This window comes from Malaclemys terrapin, chromosome 22, assembly GCF_027887155.1.
Source record: "Malaclemys terrapin pileata isolate rMalTer1 chromosome 22, rMalTer1.hap1, whole genome shotgun sequence".
Taxonomy (NCBI): domain Eukaryota; kingdom Metazoa; phylum Chordata; order Testudines; family Emydidae; genus Malaclemys; species Malaclemys terrapin.
This window is the reverse complement of record NC_071526.1, coordinates 13,312,263-13,333,943: the sequence shown is the minus strand read 5'-3', so window position 1 is coordinate 13,333,943 and position 21,681 is coordinate 13,312,263. Positions and strand designations below refer to the sequence as shown.

The window sequence follows — 21,681 nt, the reverse complement described above, 5'->3', positions numbered from 1 at the left end:
AGAGAAGCCACAGCTTTCTCCCATACCCAGTTTCTAGTTTTCTCTTTTCTCCCAACATAACTGCAGGAGAACAAATGACTTTCATGAGTTATTAAAAGGTAAACAAAAGGTTCTTGAACATTCTTTGAAATAGAAGGCTATAGACGAAGTAGCAATAATGGGCCTGATTCTCTCCTGTATCCCTGCCCCCTTCACACTGCTCCAGTGACCTAAAGTGACAGCAAACCTGGCAGAAATAGCCTTTAGAGCAGGGGTCAGCAGCCTTTCAGAAGTGATGTGCTGAGTCTTCATTTATTCACTCTAATTTAAGGTTTCCCATGCCAGTAATACATTTTAACCTTTTTAGAAGGTCTCTTTCTACAAGTCTAATATATAACTAAACTATTGTTGTTTGTAAAGTAAAGAAGGTTTTTAAAATGTTTAAGAAGCTTCATTTAAAATTCAGACCCCCAGACCAATCGCCAGGACCTGGACAGTGTCAGTGCCACTGAAAATCAGCTCATGTGCCACCTTTGGCACCCGTGCCATAGGTTGCCTACCCCTGCTTTAGAGAATTACGCCCTGCCTGCCCCAGAACAGCTCTGCCACTATTTCCTTATAGCCCCGAGTGTAGGAAGTGTCAGGACAAAGATGGAGTGTAGCCAGAGCCTATTTGTGCTGTGGTTATCATCAGGCAGTGAATTGCCCCTATGGGGCATGACTATTCTCAGCCTCCAGCTGCAATAGATATGAGATTGCTAAGTTTCAACAGGGGCTGAACAGGCCTTCAGAGAGTTTAAGAACTAGTCTACACTAGAAGTGCTGCAGCTGCGCCACTGTAGTGCATCTGGTGAAGACACTATGCCAACAGGGGAGAGCTGCTCCCACCAACATAGCACTGTCCACACTGGCACTTAAGTCAGTGTAACTTACATCACTCTTGGGGTAGGAGGGCTTATTCACACCCCTGAGCAACATAAGTTATACCCACATAACCTGTAGCATAGACAAGCCCTTAGAATACGAGTGCACGTAGAATTTAAACTTGTTTTTGGCATGTCCATTCATTAAGGCCTACATACTTCAAACAAGTATTTAAAATATAAATTGGTTTGTTTCTTACCTACCAAAGTCCAAAGTTTTACCCAGCAAGTGTCACACCTCCTAAAAGCAAAGCATTTTTTTCCATTACTACAATAATTTTATATAGTATCTTTTTCTCCATTGTTGATACTTGTTAAAATTAAAAATAATTTCTCTTTGTAACTTTCATTTAACTGTAAAAGTGTTTTGAGTGTATGTTACACTTCCAGAAGAGACTTGAAAATATCTGAAGTTGAGGTGAAAAAAGACACAAGGCTGTTCTGAACCCAAGGAGCTGCAAATGTGTTTACCTACATTAGCAAATTTCTTATCCCTTGTTCAGCAAGGGTGCAGCTGCCCCTGTGCTACCAGTGCATAGTGCAATATAGTCCACATGTATGCATACTTTTAAAAAATCTGTATCATCAGATACCAAAGTGGCTAGATTTTATGGAGGGGCAGAGGAGACCAGTGCTAAGATAAGTGAATAAAGGGGAGAGAAAGAGAAAGCATGTGAGGTTCAGAGTAAATCAGTAGAAGGCTTTGAAATCAGGATCCAAATTAGTCAATGGGGTAATTTCATTGCAGTTAGTAGATGGAGTTACTTCATGGATGAGTGGGGCCTCAGAGGACATTTTTTCCCATTATGCACTGAAACAGATGATCTAGTAGTATCTGTGAGGAGTATGGAATTACACTTGTTTTAATGTATGAGAAAGTAGACAGAAGCATTCTGCACAAGCTGAAATCTAATTAATCAAACCTATAGTATCTGTAAATGCATGAACCATGCTCTTTTCAAAGATGCAGCCTTCCCAAAAGGTAATGGATATATTTAAAAATAAATATGGAATACAATTAAAAGCATGCCCCAAAATAAAAAAAAAAAAAAGAGACAGCATAATGTGCCTACAAACATAAATAGGTTTCTCCAGTCTGAGCAGGAAACTTCTATTTCCCCCTTCCCCTCCTCAAATAGAGCATTCCTTTTGCATCTAAACTATTTTTTAAAAGTTTACTCACATTTTTAGTTACCAGATTGTAGATGTAAATATGTATCTAACAAAATGAAACATGTGTAGTCATTTGTCATTAATAAAATGAACTACTTTTATTTTAAAATAGTGACTTTTCATAGCTTTCAATTCTTTACAGATAATACAGACAAGATTATTTAAAAAAAATATTGCTATATTGTACTGTATACATATTTGAATTCCTTTCAAATGTATTTTAATAAATATGGCATTATGAGTGAAATATAAATGGGGAAAAAGATAAAACAAATGTCAAATTTCACCCACAAGCACAACCCCTTCATCTGCAGAGGAGCCACATATGCAGCAATGAAGTCAGCACTTTCCACCCCAACCCCCACACACCCCAACCCCATCCCACCACCACACACTATACAAGTTGTTCCAGCAGCACTGGCCTCACCCCCAACCTCCCTCATTCTCACCTCTAGCCCCATCACAGGCCAGCCCTTGCCATCCTGCCCCCTCTATCCCCTCAGGAGGGGCCCCCCCAACCTCCCCAACCTCCCCTTCCGCTCACACTTCCACTGCTGCTGCCCCTTTAGCTTTCGGCACCACGCTACCCCCCTCATGCAAAAAAAATCGACCCCACATGCCACAGCCAGCCCCACCTGAAACTCCTTCACGCGCCAACGGGAACTGAACCTGACCTGCCCGAGGTTGCTCTTGTGACAGAATCCAACTTGAAGCACCATTGGCTGAATACAGCCCCCTGACAGCCAATGGGAAGTTGGGCTAACTAGATTAATCTGACTGATTGACAGCCACTTGGTCCAATAGAACTCCTTCCTGATGAGAGGCCTTGAGTGGGCAGGACCTGACCCAGCACTCAAACAGCTCTGTGGCGTAAACAAAGCTTCACAGAGCTTCCCGCTGGCCCCATGTCAACTCCACGCTGCTACTGGCTGAACAAATCGGCGGACCATTTTTGCCCAATGGGGTGAGGAGTTGCCACGAGGGAGGGACAGGGGCTGGCTTGGGCGGGAGATTGTCCCCATTCACGCCCTGGCCCTCAGACAGGTGTGTCTTTTGGTTCCACTCTTACGCTATAAACCCTCCCGACCAACCCGCGCTCTGGCTCCACCCCACCAGCCAGCATTGGCCTAGCAGTGTCCAACTGAGGCCCAGCTTCCCTCAGCCCAGGCTAGTTTCCCCTTCCCTCCCCCCCTGCATTGTACTCTGTATTACACACCCACCCCACTCATGATCATCAGTTCAACTAGTTGTCAGTCTCACATGTGTTTAGCCCCTCCACCCCTCCCAGACAAACAGGACATCACCCCACTGCAGCCAGCTCTGGGGTGAAGGACAGCAGCAGACAGCCAACACAACTGTACACCTTGCAACAGCCTGAGAGAGGGGCAGTTTAGCCAATAGGTCATTGCCCACATGTAACAGTTGCAGAGGGTCAATTGGAGAGAGAGGGAAGAAAATTGGTGGTGGTATTTTCCCTACTCCACCTACAAAACTAACCCTACCAGTCTGTCTCACCTCCAGGAGATGCTGCTCTCAGATTGTTATAACACCTGCACAATTAGGTCAACTTTATTTTGCACTATACATACAACTAAATTGAAGAGATTTTTAAATGGACACATGCACAGTAACATGATTGCAAGAAAACCCATTCCTTTCTTTAAGTCAGTCTTAAGTGAAAGATTTTAAAAGAAAGCTGCTTAAAGTGGGCAGCCCTTTCTACACTTTGTAATTGTTTTCTCAAAATACAATGGAAGAATGGAGGGTACTGAACACAATATTAAACCTTTCCTAGTTATAGTACGATAGATGCTTCCTTTTTGAGGTAGTGGGCAGTGGGGTTCGTTAGGGTGACAATGTCCCAATTTTATAGGGACAGTCCCGATGGTTGGGGCTTTGTCTTATCTAGGCAACTATTACCGCCAACCCCTGTTCCAATTTTTCACATTTGCGGTCTGGTTACCCTAGTTCTGAACATGCTATACTGAGCCAAACTTAAGAGACAGCTGCAGAAGAGATGTTACTGATACCAGCCTGTGATTTGCTCCTTCCCTTTTCAAAGGTCCCAGCCCTTATGCTGATAATAAAGGAGTGCTCATAAGCGGTCATTTAAAAAAAATGTTAATTGTCTCGTATGGATCCCTATATGCAGTAATGTTCAAACAGCAAAGGACCATCACTCGCACAGTTAACTTGTATATTACTGTGAAAGATATAGGTCCCAATTCTAGTTTGCCCTAAAGCTCCTTTCACACAGCTCTGGCAGAGTTGCTGCAAATAAAATTTACTCACACCTGCCCTTCAAAAAACGCCATGTGCTGTAGTTATTCTTTTTCTCCTCCCCACTACCATACTCACAGCCATCCCTTGCTGGTAAAGGCCAACTCAAAATATATCTTAGCATTTAAAGAAAGGCAAAAGAACCTTCCGCACTGTTTACATGCAAGGGCTCAGAACTGTGTAACACAATGAAGAAAGGTGAAGTTTGAACACCTTTCCTGCAGAGAAGGGTGTGTAGTCAGAGTTTGCCTCCTGCATTATAATGCATTGTCCGACAGTGGAGGAACGTTCTGTACTGTTTCTACGGTCTTGTCTTATGAAAGAAGCAGCAGCCAGTTTATTGACTGCCATCACTGGAACAGGAGAGAAGTGACCGTTGTATTCCAAAATCTAATTATTCTGGGACATGCAGATCCTGGTAGGCTCTCTGAATGCAGCCTCTACTTGTGGGAAGGGCAAGAGGAAACATTAGTACTGAACTACACACTCACAGGGACACACGCGTCATTACACCAGTATTCTATAGAGATCCAGCACCACCTAGTGGCATCTTTTCATTTTAACACAGACATGTGGAAAAGGATTTACCATGTTAAAAGTCATTCATTAGACCAGACTAGCAGCAGAGATCTCAGGGTAAGTCTACACCCCAACTAGACACTTGTGGCTGACCCATGCCAGCCAACTCAGGCTCGTGGGGCTGTTTCACTGCTGTGTAGACTTCCAGGCTTGGGCTGGGGCCCAAGCTCTGGGACCCTGTGAGGCAGGAGGGTCCCAGAGCCTGGGCGCCAGCCTGAAAGTCTACACAGCAGTGAAACAGCCCCGCACCCAGAGCCTGAGTCAGCTGACACAGCCCAGCCCTGGGTTTTACTTTGTTGTGTAGACATACCCTCAGAGGCTTTCAATAAAGTGAAACAGAGATGCCACTTTGGAACGAGCAAATTAAAATCTATATCATAGCAGCACAAAAACAGAGGAGAGGTAGTTTCTCTAAAAGCAGGCAAAAGTGTGCAGAGCTATTACCATCTCGTCTTCTCCCCCTCCTGCTATCTCAATAAAATATATATTTTGGCTAATAAAAATAACCTCCTTTTGATTTCCCACACCTACATTCAAAAAGAACCCAGTACCAATGCTGGCCTTTAAAAATCAATATAAAGTATCAGTGCTACCGAGAGACTCCCTACAAATCCCTTTTCTTCTCACCAGAGAAATCTAGCTCTCCTTTCTAGATACGCAGTTCCCAGCCTGGTTCACCATCCTCAGAGTAAAATCATAGGTGGCTATTCCCTGTGGTTCCTCCTCCCAGCTGAGGGAGCATCTTATTGGTTCCAAGTATTACAATACATTTATAGCCAATTTTTCCATTATTTCCTGACAGATGTCAGAGTCTGTGTGGGACCTTTGCCAACACTGACAAGCATTCACTCCTTTCAGCAGTTCTCTTCTTGTTTTATATATCAATGATGACAAACACTTCTGGAGTCTCTTCTTCATAGATCTGCATTGCTGAATAAGTTATTGCCTTGACCTCAGTACCCTGGAGGGAATAGGCACAGGAAATTAGAGTGTGTAGACCATGAGCCCCAGCAGTGGCTCTGCATGAATCACAGCAATACATGAATATTCACAGACCTCCTGGGAATGCTATTCAGTTTACAGTCGTTTTCAAACTGGGGTATGTGTACCCCTAGGGGTACGTGAGCTCTCGTCAGGGGGTACATAAGAAAAATCCTGTAATGGCAAACATTTTATTTAGTCTAGAGATTTTCAAACTGTGTGTGTGTGGGGGTGCCCCCTAGGGGTGTGTGGAAGAACGTTCGGGAGTGAGTGGGGACACCAGGTGGCTTGGGCCAGTGATGCCAGGCAGCTCAAGGAGGGAGTGCCACCTCCACCCCCTGACTGACCTCTGTGAAAACTTCTAGAAGCTGTTGCTAAATGGAAGGAAGAAATTGGGGAGGGGCACATGATACCACACACCCTCCCCCACCTATGTCAGATGGGGGCATGCAGTAGACTACATTATTTTGAAAGGGGTACAAAGCCTAAAAAGTTTGAAAACTGCTTAGTTTAAAAAAAATAAATATATCTATCTCCTTCCCCAGAAGCACAGCTGTGCTACACTTGTTATGAGTGCAAAGGTTGGGACATCACCATGTAGTAACTGGTCTAGGTCAGTGACTGATGGGAAAGTAGCAGAACAAAGTTACTTCCTGCATAGCATGATCTCCCATCTCCTAGCCACAACAGAACACCACAGTTTGGGTGATGTGAGAGGTAAACAGGAAGGATTATATTAGTTTATTACGGACTCTCTAGAGAATATACAAAAGAGCACCCTAATAACTAATGCCAGTGTAAGCCCCCTGACTTTGGATTGCTTTGCATTTCATTGGCTCCACAAGACAACTGACTTCTCATTGTTGCTAGCTGGAGTGTCTGGGTGATTACTCAGAACAGTTTCAGGAGTGCTAATTGCTGCCTTCACAAATGGCAGTTAGTGAGCCAGGGCTTTGGTATCAGAGGCAATACTGACATCGAATTACACAGAAAAGTCTGTAACTGGCTCTCTTAATTTGGGAGAAAAGCCTTTGTCATACCCATGAGACTGTAAGACGCAGAGCAATTGTTACATACCTGAGGGTGTTTGGGTAAAGAGAACTCTTCCCCCCACCTTAGGGAACAAACAAAAACAAACAAACCCACAAATAAGTATGAAGAGATTGATGAAGCTTTGGTTTAATTCAGCAACTACCATTGCTGGAATCACTAGTGCAAGAGAGACACTTAGCAGAAATCCACTTTATGGTAAACGACAGATTAACTCTCCTCAGTAGTTCTCTCCTAGCATAACAATTGAGGTGGTGTGGGGATAGAGAGCTGAGCCATCCCAGCATAGATGCTAGTTATTTGTATCATGCTTGTTTAAATATATTAAAAGCCTCCTGTTCCAGGCTCTAGCCTCTTGGACAATTTTACAAGCTATTAACAACAAAAAAAAAATGTAAGTAACTCAGGGAACAACATACTACACCCTCTCTAGTAGTTAAAACATGCAACTCCCACTGTAGGGGAGAGAATGGCACACCATCCCTTGATGGAGTCTGTGTGCCCCATGGAGGGGAATTTGCCTTTTCCAACTAATTGCTGGAAAGGTCACTCCCATAAGCCAGGGTTGCTAGGAAAGATGTGGGTGGAAGAGAGGAAGCATGAGCCAGTGGTTAGGCCACAACCCATGATATAAAAGAACTGGGGTGGGACTCTACTACAGAATTCCTGTGTGACCTTGGGAAAGTCACTTAGGCTTGCTCTACACTAACCCCCCAAATCGAACTAAGGTACACAACTTCAGCTACTTGAATAACGTAGCTGAAGTTCGAAGTACCTTAGTTCGATCTTACCTCGGTCCACACGCGGCAGGCAGGCTCCCCCGTCGACTCCGCGGTACTCCTCTCGCCGAGCTGGAGTACCGCAGTCGACGGCGAGCACTTCCGGGTTCGACTTATCACGTCCAGACAAGACGCGATAAGTCGAACCCAGAAGTTCCATTGCCAGCCGCCGAAATAGCGGCTGGGTATAGACGTACCCTTAGCCTCCCATGGTTTCAGTTCCCCCACCTGTAAAATGGGGATGATAGCACTTCCACACCTCACAGGGGTTTTGGGAGGATAAATATGTTAAAGCCTGTGAGGCACTAAAAATAAAGGGGCCCAGAGAAGTACTTAAAATAGATAGGAGGAAGAGGAGAACAAACAAAGCCCCTTTTCCTTTCACTTATGCATTAGAGATTCACTCTTACACAGTTCCCCTATACAATCCTCCTATTAAAAAGGATTCAAGTTATTCTGGTCCTTCCAAGTCTCCTCATGCAAGTACAATACACGCAGTGTACGGTCAGCTACAAAATTGAAAAGCTAATCCCCCAATAAATTCACCGAATCAACAACCCCTTCAGAATGTAAATGCTATAGAAATTCTCCAGTGGGAGTGAAACTAGGCATCTATGGCCTTGTCTAGACTATGGCCACATCCACACCAGGAAAATGTATTAACTAACCATGTGCTAACAGCCTAGTCTTAATAAGGCTGCTATAGTTCAAACATTTTAAACTGGTCAAGATAAAACCTAGCGGGGAGCGTAGGTTTAACTCCATCAGGTTAACATGTTCTGAAGTACAATTGCTTTGTATCAATTAGACTTTTAGGGCTGGTCCACACTAAGCCCCCAGTTCAAACTAAGATACTTCGACTTCAGCTACGTTATTAATGTAGCTGAAGTTGCGTATCTTAGTTCGAACTTAAAGGTACTTACCATGGGTCCACACGTGGCAGGCAGGCTCCCCCGTCGACTCTGCCTACTCCTCTCGTGGAGCAGGATTATTGGCGTCGACGGCGAGCACTTCCGGGATCGATTCATTGCGTCTAAACAAGATGCAATAAATCGATCCCAGAAGATAGATTGCTTGCCGCCGAACCAGCGGGTAAGTATAGACGTACCCTTAGATGAGGTTAGTTAGATTGAGCTAGCTCAATCTATCATCACACCTTTAAATCCTAGTCTAGAGAAGGCCGACAAAACAGGGAGAAGGAAGTGGAGAGACGTTGATTTGCCTACAGTCCCTGCATGGTCTCAAGTAATTCCCTGAAGTTCTGGGCTCAGATTATTTTTATTTCCGGTCTGCTTCCACGTCTTTGATAGTGACTGGTTGAAACGCATCAGAATAATAAGTAGTATTTATACAGTTTTACAAACATTGGCTGGTTAATCTTCATGACAGAGCATGGTAGATACTTAAATTTTATATACAAGACAGACAGAGATAGAGGGACTTGCCCAAGGCCCCCACACTCCTTCCTAGTCCTTATTCACTGGTTTTCAGAATTTTGCTTTTAATGAAATAGTGTTGATCACTCACCCAATGGACCTTATTTTGTACCTCATTCGGTCAATGTAAAGCACTTTCACCTCCTGCAAGGAAAAAAGAAACAGGGGGGAAAATTTGCCATTAAGAGGACTTCTCAGAATGATTTATACCACCAGATGAAGACTCCCAGTGAACATGCCCTCATACAAAGCCAATATTCACATAATCATCAGAACCTAAAGCCAACATTTGAGCAGCCTTAGAGAGACACACTGGTGTTCAGAATTCAGATGTACATAGAACAGTTATTACAGTAGAATGGCACCTATTCATTAGCATTTATAACAGCTACACTAAGAGTATATTTCTTGCCTCTCCCTATCCTTGTGTCTACAATCCTCCCATGTGTTGGTGGGTCTAAGTGGTTTGTTGGTTCCACCTTTACTGCCCCAGATACTGCTGTACATAGGGCAGGTGTTGGTAGGGAATATTCCTGTCCTGTAAGATGGAAGAGACTTACCCTGGGTATGAAGAACTGGTCAGCACTGAATTTATACAGCCACTCATTCAAGAAGTTATAGAGAAGAGAAGGGAGGTCATGTCCTGCAGGATAGAAGCAGAGAGAAAGTGACTCAACTGGGAGCCCGGTCAAGAACTTCCCAAACATTCTTTGAGTCCATATCAAAGGGGCAGTTTCCTGATGACAAAGCACTAGAAGGTTCAGATTACCTGTGTATAAATCTGGATTTAATAAATCTGCACCAGTACCACATCTAAGGAGCCAACTGAGATTGGCTCCTTAGATGTAGTACTGACCTTTTAATTTCAATGCACTTCTCTTTCAACGAGTTAATAGAATAGGTCCATTGCCTTCTTACCTTCTGCCTCCACTTCTATAGTATCCAAGGGTTCAACAGTCTCTGTATCCGTCATGTAGCCAAACATGGCCATAGCACATTGCTCAAATGTCTCTTCCAAAGTATCTCCCCAGGCATGTAACCTACAGACATCAGCATTACTCCATCATACAACAGTAACAAAGAAAGTGGGGGGGATGCAGATGAAAGATTGGGGTGCTAGTATAAGTGGGAAAGGAAGTGAATGCCGAGAAGTGCAGGCCTGCCATTACCCAAGATTAGGGAAGCACTGCTTAAAAATTGCAAGAGGAAAGGGGCTTCCTTTTGGAGGGACAGTGGGAAAGTAGTAAATATTTTATTAAAAGTAGTGATGTCCTTCCTAAATATGGACAGTTGGCAGGCATGGAAATAGACCACTTGGAAATAAGAAGTAGCATGAAAATTTGAGTTTGAAGCGAAGAGACAAAGAGATGAAGAATTAAAACACCTCCATGTAGCTTAGACTTATTTCAGGAGTACTCTAGGCATACCTCTGTGACATTCTGTACCTTGGGGGAGCACCCTGTAACCCCCGCATACTCATCTGTATAGAATTGTGATATTACATATAAAGCATGCCTTGTAAAGTACCAGGGGAAAGGTTATTATCTGCTGAAAGTCATTTCTCTATCCATATACAGAAATTCCCCGGGTTACACAAACCTGACTTACAGAAATCCACGTACAGAACTTTCTCTGTAAGTTTTTGTCTTTTGGCGCACGTAATTGTTGGAGATGCGTTCCCAACTTACGCAAAGAGTTCCAGAACAGAATGCTTGCGTAAGTCGGGGAGAGTCTGTATGTAGATCATTAATGTATGTGACGTTATGAGAATTGTGTTGTATGGTTGTCACTAAAACATGCTGTAAGTTGGGGAATCAGCAGATATTAGCTCCCCAGAGGCAACAGCAAGGAAAGTAACCAACGCTCGGGCAGGGTGTCAACCCATCAACCACCACTGTCTAGCAAGGGCACTACAATTCAATGATTCACTTGCATGAGGCCACACCAAGGGAATTGCTCAACCTTGCCTGGAGACTCAGCAATGCCCTGAGACATTCCTGGACTTGTGTTCTACAAGCAGGGTACAAAACTGAACACAGGGGCCCAGGCTTGGCCTTTCTCCTTCACCCAACTACACTGCAAGCAACAAGGACACTCTGAAGACTCCCACTGAGGGGACTGGCCCAGATGTCTAGGGTGAAATCGGTGTACTATGAACTGCAATATCCAGTGGAGTGAGAAAAACGGCTTAATCTAATCTAGTTGTTGCCCAGTCTAATAGTGTTGAGAATTAAGACTGCAGGCTTATATTTTATTTCTATTGGTAACTAACTGACTTTTTGCCCATCACTTAAAAATCCATCTTTTGTAGTCAATACATGTGTTTTACGGTTTATCTTTACCAGTGAATTTGCCTGAAGTGTGTGGTAAATCTGCTCAGGTTTTGCAAAGGCTGGAGTATGTCTACTTTCCATTAATGAAGTAGTGAACCAATTAATAAATCTGCACTGCCCATCTTGAATATATTCCTGAAGTCCAGTGCTGGGAGGATTTGGCTGGTGCCTTTCCCGGTGTGATTCATGAGTGGCTCTGGGAGCATTCATGCAATCTAGCTGGCTCTGGGGCTCCACATGTGGTTGTGCTGAGTGATAACAGCTCCTGGAGGGGTTTGCTGCTGGTCACTAGAAAGGCATTATGACAGACAGCCCAGGTTGCAGAGTTTAGGGGGCACAGCGGTCCCATGGTCCCAGGCTGCACCCCAGGGAATCCATCACAACCTTAATAAAAAAGAGAAATAGATGACTATATTTCCCCCCCCACCCCCCCATGTCCTCCCAAGAGAAACCATATCGTTGAAATGAAACAAAGAATATCTAGCATCCCAGCAGTGGTGTTGGAACCACTTTTATAGTGGGGGTGCTGAAAGCCATTGAACAAGACTGTAAACCCTGTACATGATAGAAACTATTTCAAGCAAGAGGGTGCTGCTGCACCCCCAGACCCCTAGTTCCAGCACCTCTGCATCTCAGCATGCTTAGATATGCATTCCGTAAGCTCAAAGGGGATATATTTGGCCCAATTCTCCTCTCACAACAGTTTACATAGATGCAACCCTGCTGACTTCACAGTTACTCCTGATTTACATCAAATGTAATAGAAGAATTAATCTTAGTGAGGTTACACACAAAAATTTACTCCTGGGGGAATTCTGCGCCACTGTGCATGCACAGAATCCCCCCCAACAGAAAATACATTCTGCCCTGGAAGTGCTGCAGTTCTTCCTTTTGCCCACCAGAGGACGCGTTGGCACCACAGCAGCCTCTGGTGTGCGAAAGGCCGAACTGCAGCACTTCTGGGGCAGAATGTATTTTCTGTTGGGGAAAAAAATTCTGTGCATGCACAGTGGCGCAGAATTCCCCCAGGAGAAGTTCATCACTGCACCCTGCCTCCAGAGCCAGGTTAGGACAGAGAGTGGGGCACACACGGCTGCTGGGTGCGTGTGTGTGTATGTCACAGATTGGGGTTCAGAATAGCTGGGGGGGGGAGGGCAGACTGGGGCATGGGCCCAGGAGATGGTGTGGTGACAGTGTTGAACCAGGGGCTAAATGGGAGTTGGGATGCAAGGCCACATGGGGATGGGGGAGAATGGCTGCAGGGACATATTCGGATGGGGAAGGAAGCTGCAGAGACCCATGGGCATAGGTGCTGACTCCATGGATGCTCTGGCACTGGAGCTAGGGTCGTGCACCCCCTGGCACATTAGAAAGTTGGCACTGTGCCCATGGGGATGGGAGGTGTGGGGAGAGGGGCAGATGGGCCTGACTGAATGGGACAGGCTTTGGGTCACCAAGGGTCTGCATGCGGAAGGCTTCCGAATTCCCTAACAATCCAGCCCCACCCCAACAAACAAACAACCTGTTCCATACTTCTCCCAGCCACATCCAACAACCCTCCGGGTTCACTCCAGGCTCCTTCCCTCTCCCTCAGCTCCTCCGTTGCCCCTGACTCCCCCAAGCCTTTGCACTGCTTCTGACAGGTGCAGGAAATACAGTTCTGTATTGTAATTTAAAATTAATTACTCAAAGTTCTATGTTAATATCCCTAGTAAGGAATCTGTTTGTCAAAAAAAATTACCAGAATCTTTTTTTGGTCTGTATTGTTACAGACAAACTTGCTGACAGATATTTTGAAATAAATTACCAAAATAATTGAAACTGGCATGATTATACTGATATTTTGACAAATAACATTTGCAGAATTTTAAAATATTGTGCACAGAATTTAATTTTTTTGGCAAAGAATTCCCCCAGGAGTAGAAATTGCAGCTGTAAATACTCACTGCACATCAGCTGTGTGATCCAGATCTGAGGGAGTAGAAAAAGAATAGTTATCATGAGATCATCATGGTGGTTTAAAAATAAGCAATAATATGGAAGAAAAAAAGTCAGGTTCTGTTAATAACAAGATAATTGTTTGTGGTTGTTTTGACACTGAAGTTCCAGTTAGTGTGTTAATCTATTAATAAACAAGGACATTGGAAAATATTTAATTCAGGGTCATCAACACATGTCCACAGAGCAGGTTTTAAAAGAAAGCCACCAAAAGCCAACTTGTTGCTAGTGAAGCCACCGATAACATGGTACAATTCAGGGCAGGCTGCAACAGTGTTCCCCTTTTGTGGTCCACCAAGGGCACCCACTCTTAGGCTTCCAGCTCCCAGCCATCACCTCTCTTGGGGAGAGACCCACATCTCTCTCCTGCTCCTGAGTGGGTTTTTTCCAGGTGGCACAATTCCCTGCCTAAATAGACCAGAGTCTGATTTGCTCTCCTCCCAGAAGCTATAGCCAGCTTAATTGCCCACAGTTATTTTCTGACAGGGGCTCTGGTAGGAGGTAGTCCTTCAAACCTGCAAAAGATTTCGTGGTTACAAGTTCCTAACAGCTTCTGCTCAGCACAAGCCCACCCATGCATAGGTTAGTCTTTTCTTTATGCAGCCAGGTTGTCTAACTGCATCCACTGCTTTTAAAATCAGTTTTATTTGTTAAAATGCTATTCTAGACCATTCCAGCTTTTATCCGCCTTCCATTAATCTATTCTTCGGGTCAGCTCGTCAACATTCAGCCCCTCCCTGTGCTTCTGCTTGTAGGAGTCAAGCACAGACAATGTAACCAAGTTAATTTTACAATGTAAATGTACTCCCACCTCCATTGTAGGCACAATACCCCAGAGGGGACTGAGCTGAAGAAGAAAAAAGAAGCAGGTGGTACAGAATGTATTTTGCTGCTTGCATACAACAAGGTGTGGTGTTGTAATTGATAACAGTATTCTGCACCATAATTTTGAAGCATAATGTTGATGGATCAGGACCAGATACAGGAAGTTGGGGAGAACATAAGAACAGCCATACTGGGTCAGACCAAAGGTCCATCTAGCCTAGTATCCTGTCTTCCAACAGTGGCCAATGCCAGGTGCCCCGGAGGGAATGAACAGAACAGGTAATCAGCAAGTGATCCATCCCCTGTTGCCCATTCCCAGCTTCTGGCAAACAGAGGCTAGGGACACCATGTCTGCCCATTCCGGCTAATAGCCATTGATGGACCTATCTAGTTCTCTTTTGAACCCTGTTATAGTCTTGACCTTCAAAACATCCTCTGGCAAAGAGTTCCACAGGTTGACTGTGCTTTGTGTGAAGAAATACTTCCTTTTGTTTGTTTTAAACCTGCTGCCTATTAATTTCATTTGGTGACCCCTAATTCTTGTTTTATGAGAAGGAGTAAATAACACTTCCTGATTTACTTTCTCCACATCAGTCATGATTTTATAGACCTCAATCATATCCCCTGCTTAATCATCTCTTTTCCAAGCTGCAAAGTCCCAGTCTTATTAATCTCTCCTCATATGGAAGCTGTTCCATCCCCCTAATCATTTTGTTGCCCTTTTCTGAATGTTTTCCAATTCCAATACATCTTTTTTGAGATGGACCAACCACATCTGCACGCAGTATTCAAGATGTGGGAGTACCATGGATTTATATAGAGGCAGTATGATATTTTCTGTCACATTATCATTCTTAATGATGCCCAACATTCTGTTTGCTTTTTTGACTGCTGCTGCACATTGAGTGGATGTTTTCAGAGAACTCTCCACAATGACTCCAAGATCTCTTTCTTGAGTGGTAAGAGCTAATTTTGACCCCATCATTTTATACGTATAGTTGGGATTAGGTTTTCCAATGTGCATTACTTTGCATTTATCAACATTGAATTTCATCTGCCATTTTGTTGCTCAGTCACCTAATTTTGAGAGATCCTTTTGTAGCTCTTTGCAATCTGCCTGGGACTTAACTATTTTGAGTAGTTTTGTATCATCTGCAAATTTGCCACCTCACTGTTTACCCCTTTTTCCAGATAATTTATTAATATGTTGAATAGGACTGGTCCCAGTAGCAACGCCTGGGGAACACCACTATTTACCTCTCTCCATTCTGAGAGCTGACCATTTATTCCTACCCTTCGTTTCCTATCTTTTAACCAGTTACCAATCCATGAGAGGACCTTCCTCTTATCCCAAGACAGCTTACTTTGCTTAAGAGCCTGTGGTGAGGGACCTTGTCAAAGGCTTTCTGAAAAATCTAAGTACACTATATCCACTGGATCCCCCTTGTCCACGTTTGTTGATCCCTTCAAGAATTCTAGTAGATTGGTGAGGCATGATTTCTCTTTATACAAAAAAAAAAAAAAAAAAAAAAAAAAAAATAGATGTTGACTCTTTCCCAACACTTGAGCACTTGATTCCCACTGAAACCAGTAACTCAGAGGATCAGACCCTAAATGCCTTCAGTTACATAAGGGCTCCCCAGTATAGCTGCACTCTGTAAAGCATTAGGTTTATGTTTAAAACGGTCTTTAAAAAATAGTTTCCAAACTTGTGCCGTTAAAGCAGATACATGAACAGTCAAAACATTGGTCATCAGCCACTAACGGATCCAAAAAAGCGTATACATGGACTGTACAATCCACTGCAGATAGATATCTTTGTACAGAGTCATGTTAAGAGTAGTCCAGTGAAAGGACTAAAGAGTCCGGCTCTGCGCACCTACAGTGCAAGATGCAGGCATTAGGCCCGATCCTACAAATACTGCCCATCAGCTGCCAGAAGTGGGGACAGCTGCTGAGTGAAGAGCACTCTTGAAAATCTGACCAATAATGCTTACTACCTTTAAGTCCCATTGACTTATGCCAAGTGCTAAGTGCTTGTGTGATCACACCCAAGATGGCACAGTTTCTCCATTTTATTATTGCCAGGGCAGTATGCTCCAAATCCGGATCATTACTCCTTAAGATGATGAAAGTCAATTTTAAGCAAAACCGCTCTTTCATAAAAAAGGCTTTTACAGCTGGGTTTGGGGATGTGTGTGTCAGTAAGGGTTTTAAGAGAGGACAGTGCACTTAACAAATAAAGAGTATGATGACCCTAAGTGACAAAATCTAATTGAGAGCAAAGTTAAGGGACAAAAGTAAGTGAGCTAGTGATTGAATGAAAATGATAGTTATTAAAATCAATAGGGGAAACCTAGAAATGGTGTATCAGTGTTGTTGCATTGTCAAACAACATAAGTTATAGAACAGAATTTCAAAGCAAAGATGAACACAGTGTATATCTCCTATCTCTAGCTAAAACAGATTTCTGCCAGCTCTTATGAGATATTAAAAGTGTTTACTGCACCAACACAGCAAACAAGTGATGAGGACTAGATGTCTGTGACAATTTCTTCTTTTCCCTCAAGGCTGAGAAGTGTCATGTGTCTGGTATATTCTGCAGGCTCAGTGCACAAGCCTTTTTTTGTTCATTTATAGCTTTTAAGCTATACATGAACACCACCCTAATATGTGGCATTGGCTTTTAAACTATTAAGAATTACAAAATGAGGAGGACAGGGACCCACACTATAAAATTAATCTTAAATTATGTAATATTAATTTCTTTAACACATAAAATTTTATACAACCACAATTTAGGGATCTAGAATTTAAGTCAACTCACAGTAATAAAAAAAAAAGTGTGCGAAATAACCACATTTGTTGGAGACAGATCTAAAATAAGTAACAGACCATAGATCATCACAGCTGAAAACCATCCTCTTGGTTCCATAATCACTTACCTGATTATGATTTGTGACTAGTTTCCCTACCAACTGTCTCTAACAAACAACAAACACGATGACAACAACTCATTTCAACCAGAGAATAAAAATCTTTTCTGATTACCTAAGGAAGATTGGTTCCATTTTGACTGGTGGAATATGCTGCTGTCATTAGACCTATACTAGGCTTAAGAGCTGAACAAGTCCTGGAATATATGTTAATGAATTACACAAACTACTCTCCCAAATGGGCACTACCCAAATAAAACTGCAGTTAGACACAGGAGGCCCTTCCTGTAAGTGCCTAAAGCTATTAAATCAAGGCAGGAAGGAATTCCTGGGGAGGGAAGGGAGGGAAAAGCCCAGGCAAAAGTCTCAAAGCAGCAAATTAAAGCACATAATGCAAAAACAAAACAAATAGAAAAACGAGTGGAGAAGGAAATGGAAAAAATATATTCTCCAGCTAAGATCTTAAGCATTTGTTTAGAGACAAGAAACAGCTTAGAAGGAGAGTTTCTCGGTTTGCTTTTTATGAATAAGTCATTGTCTAGTTATTTAGATCACAGAAAGGCACAAAATAATTCAACAAATTAAGAAACATAAACAACCCCTACAGTTAAACTACAGACACACCCACAATCTGAAAGTAAAAACAGCATACAGCACTCACCTTTCCATAGTCCCCCCACACCCAGCACCCCATAGACTATGCCTAGACAAGGCTAGGAATACTCACACTCATATTTCTTATTGAGGGGCGGATACTTGGCTTTAATGGCCTGCTGGTCTGCTGTCAGATTATAGTCCCTGTAGTTGTCTGCCATGATCACTTTGGTGTACACCACTCACTTCCTGCTTTATAAAAATGGCCACCCCCTTCCAGGCTACTGTCAGGGAAGTTTCCACACGTGATGCTGGTGCTTAAAGAGAGAGTTCTCTTTTTATCAGGCCAGTCTCTGAGGAGAATCAATAGCAATTTTGGAAGAGCTCTTTTATTGTTTTATTATTACTAAAAGTAGCTAGCACCACAATTGTAGGAGGCTATGGAACGGTGATATGCCTCTTTTTAAATGTGCCTCTTTGAATTCCCATGCCACCAAATCCTTTGTTCATGGGGGAACTTTAGACCTTGATTCTGCCAAGATTTTACATGTGCGTTTAAATGTATGCACTGCAAATAGTGAACATGCACAGTGGGTAAAGTTAAGCATGTGCATAAGTCTTTGCAGGTTTGGGGCCACAAATTGTAAACTCCTTGGAGCAGGAATAATGTCTTCCTTTATGCCCCAAGCATGCTGTCAATGCTCCATAAATAATAGAATGATATTAAAACCAAAGTAACAAGCCAGTTGTATAGGAGGCCTGCCTGAGCTTACAAGTGTCAAATGCTTTCCAGTCCCCCTGAAGTTAATGGCATCTGAGGGTATTCAGCACTTTACAGAACGCTGTCCAGTGCACATATGGTAATCTAAACACAGACGTGTTACAAAACAAGCCCCTATAAAGCCCACCAAAACCACAACAGCTGGCACAAATGCAGACTCTGTGGCTCTCAACCATGTTACTACAGCAGATAAAAGTGAAATCTGTTCTTAAGGGCAGTGACTGTTTGTTAGTCCCCAATCCTGAAAACACACACAAATGCTTAAGTCAATGGGGCTCTGCATAGGATCTGGTCCCTAGCGAACAAGGTTGTCAGATCCCAGTGAAGAGTATGTTTCCTAAAATCAGCCTCTTTGCAGTTCCTTCAGACTTTCATGCCAGGTTTATAATTTGAAAGGTAAATGGAAATAAACGTCAGGACCATAAAACACATATCAACTGCAGGTTCTGTAATAAAATATTTATCCCCGAACTGGACCTTCCTATATCTTCCCCTTCCCCACAGAGTGGCAAGCCTTGCTCTTTCCTTAAATTGTTTGCATGTGGAAGGATCTAAATCCAAGTAGCATCCTCAACAGCTGATGGAAATTGTACTGATTCAAAACAGTATTGCCAGCTCTTGTGATTTTATCATGAAGGTCTCACAATGTGTAGTGTCTTCTTAAAGGCCCAGGTTCTGGAATCATGCTATTGCATGATAATTTCAACTTTAATTTTTAAAGTACATTTCTAGCCCTCGTGCTTGCAGAGAAAAGCTTGAAAACGTGAAGCAAGGGATCCCTAAAGAGCCAAAAGGCAAGAAAAAGGACCTAACATTTAATATATATATATATATATATATATATATATATATATATATATATATAAAAACCTCATGATTTTGAAAACAATCTCTCAATTTTTTATGGGCCAAGTTAATTATTTTTTCAATATTTGGGGTTGACAACACAGGGCTCATAATAAAAACATAAGAGGGGAAATCTATAAATAAGGCATATGTGAAGTGAAATAAGGGTATATCTTTTTAATTTCAGTAGAAGGGAAGGACTTTTTGGAAGGACTAAATAAAAAGCTCTCATAGTGCTTTTTATCAGGAGATTTTAAAGGAGGTCAGTATCATTATTTCCACTTTAAAAATGAGGAAATGGAAGCTCAGAGATGTACAAGTGACTTATCTAAAGTCTCCTAGTAGAGTCAGAAATAGAACCTCTGCATTTCCTGAGTGCTAGTCTAGTGTGTACACCTCTAGACCACATGTTTTTAGCTGCAGCTAGTCTGCTTTTTAAAATTGGGATTAAGGGCAGAGTATAGTCTGTGTCTATCCAACGTAGTGTTTTCTATAATGTCCATCTCTGTCACATCTAAGTGGAACGGGGAAAGTATTGACTAGGGTTGGATATAGTCCATTTATGTCTTGCTGCCATAGAGAGAACTAAGAAAATAATCAGGAGACAGGAAACATCCAAGATTTAGGAATCAGATTAAAGTCTCAATTTGAACCTTATTTCTCAAATTCTGTAATTGTTTGGATTTTAGGGTGTTCCATACTATTCATAGATTATCAGGGTTGGAAGGGACCTCAGGAGGTCATCTAGTCCAACCCCCCCTGCTCAAAGCAGGACCAATCCCCAGACAGATTTTTACCCCAGTTCCCTAAATGGCCTCTCAAGGATTGAGCTCACAATGCTGGATTTAGCAGGCCACTGTTCAAACCACTGAGCTATCCCTCCCCCCCAAAATTTTATCTGATAATAGATTGCTCTGACTTGTAGACAAAAAAAATTTATTCCTAGGTGTATTTACTTCCCTCAGATGTAGTATGTAGGGACACACAAACTTTAAAAAAACGGAGGCTTATGGATAATTTGCATAAAGTGGAGCCGCTAACAGTTTTTCGGCTCTCTCCTAGATGCAGTATGGAGACCTCAAATGTCTGATGCAGCACCTCATTAAAGAACATCTTGGAGCACTGCATGGTGGGGCCTCTAGTCTCTGCAGTATAGTGCTGCACTATTTAAAAACTGCTTGGACTAACATGCAGCATTGCCTGTATTATATGAGCCATTACACACATTGAATCTATTTCCCCATGTTAAGTATCCTCACACCCACCTTCTTGTCAAACTGTCTGAAATGGGCCATCTTGATCATCACTACAAAAGTTTTTTTTCTCCTGCTGATAATAGCTTATCTTAATTAATTAGCCTATTAGAGTTGGTAGGGCAATTCCCACCTTTTCATGTTCTCTATATGTGTATATATATATCTCCTTATTATATGTTCCATTCTATGCATCCGATGAAGTGGGCTGTAGCCCACGAAAGCCTATGCTCAAATAAATTTGTTAGTCTCTAAAGTGCCACAAGTACTCCTGTTCTTTTTGAGGATACAGACTAACACGGCTGCTACTCTGAAACCTATTATAGATGAGTGGTTGTTCATTGCATATTCCTCCTTGGTGCACCTTAGCCAATACATAATACAATATTACTCCTTATCATGGATCCACAGGATCAGTGCTACACTCCCAGTTTTGGAAGAGCGTCTTGGAGGAATCCGTGATCTGTCAGACCCCAAGGGGTCCCACTTGTTTCCCAGGGTAGGCCATGCATCCTTACCATCTCCTGAGACTGAACTTCTGGGGCTTCATCACTCCTGCTACACACTGAGCTCTGTTCAGCAAGTCCCACTGAGACAGGGTCCTGATACAGACTTGTACACTCTTCAGGGATTAGTGCACTTTACCAAGTAATTACACTGACACTAACAGCATTTTCAATACAGTAGGGTTTATTAGTCAGCTAGAACACAGCATAGGAAGTCCTTAGGTTAGTATACAGAAATTAAGATTAAAACATTCTGGTCAGCCCAGAGCACCAGTCAAGCAGTAGTGAACCCCATTTTCAGACTCTCTCTCTGACTTCATTCCTCAGTTCCCAGGTAATAGCGCTCCAAGCTTCTTCCAGGAGCCAACTCTTATGTCCCCACCTCACACCTCCCAGCCCTTTGTTCTCCAGTTTGGGTCTCTGCTCAGT

At 42.8% G+C, this 21,681-nt stretch overlaps 1 protein-coding gene across 2 annotated transcripts; it reads right to left on the bottom strand.

Moving 5' to 3' along the window:
- Window positions 1-2,147: 2,147 nt before the first annotated feature.
- On the bottom strand, window positions 2,148-18,123 carry ZBTB8OS (zinc finger and BTB domain containing 8 opposite strand). 2 transcript variants are annotated; one of them, XM_054011518.1, is made up of 7 exons: window positions 18,000-18,123; window positions 13,460-13,484; window positions 10,099-10,220; window positions 9,741-9,823; window positions 9,272-9,324; window positions 6,993-7,029; window positions 2,148-5,895 (listed from the first exon to the last, which is right to left on the bottom strand). In XM_054011518.1, exons 1-7 carry the CDS (start codon window positions 18,085-18,087, stop codon window positions 5,809-5,811), a joined length of 495 nt encoding a protein of 164 aa, XP_053867493.1. In that variant the 5' UTR covers window positions 18,088-18,123; the 3' UTR covers window positions 2,148-5,808. The 2 variants fall into 2 exon arrangements, with proteins under 2 accessions (XP_053867493.1, XP_053867494.1); XM_054011519.1 differs by lacking the exons at window positions 13,460-13,484; window positions 18,000-18,123 and adding an exon at window positions 11,523-11,895.
- Between the last annotated feature and the right edge of the window lie 3,558 nt (window positions 18,124-21,681).

What these genes read in the sequence shown, in the direction of transcription:
- ZBTB8OS (XM_054011518.1), bottom strand. Translation starts at nt 18,087, where the DNA reads ATGGCAGACAACTACAGGGACTATAATCTGACAGCAGACCAGCAGGCC. An exon ending in CCTCAATAAGAAATATGAGT is followed by an intron (nt 13,485 to 17,999) that starts GTGAGTATTCCT and finishes CTACTCCCTCAG; the next exon opens with ATCTGGATCACACAGCTGAT. An exon ending in TATAGAAGTGGAGGCAGAAG is followed by an intron (nt 9,824 to 10,098) that starts GTAAGAAGGCAA and finishes TCTATCCTGCAG; the next exon opens with GACATGACCTCCCTTCTCTT.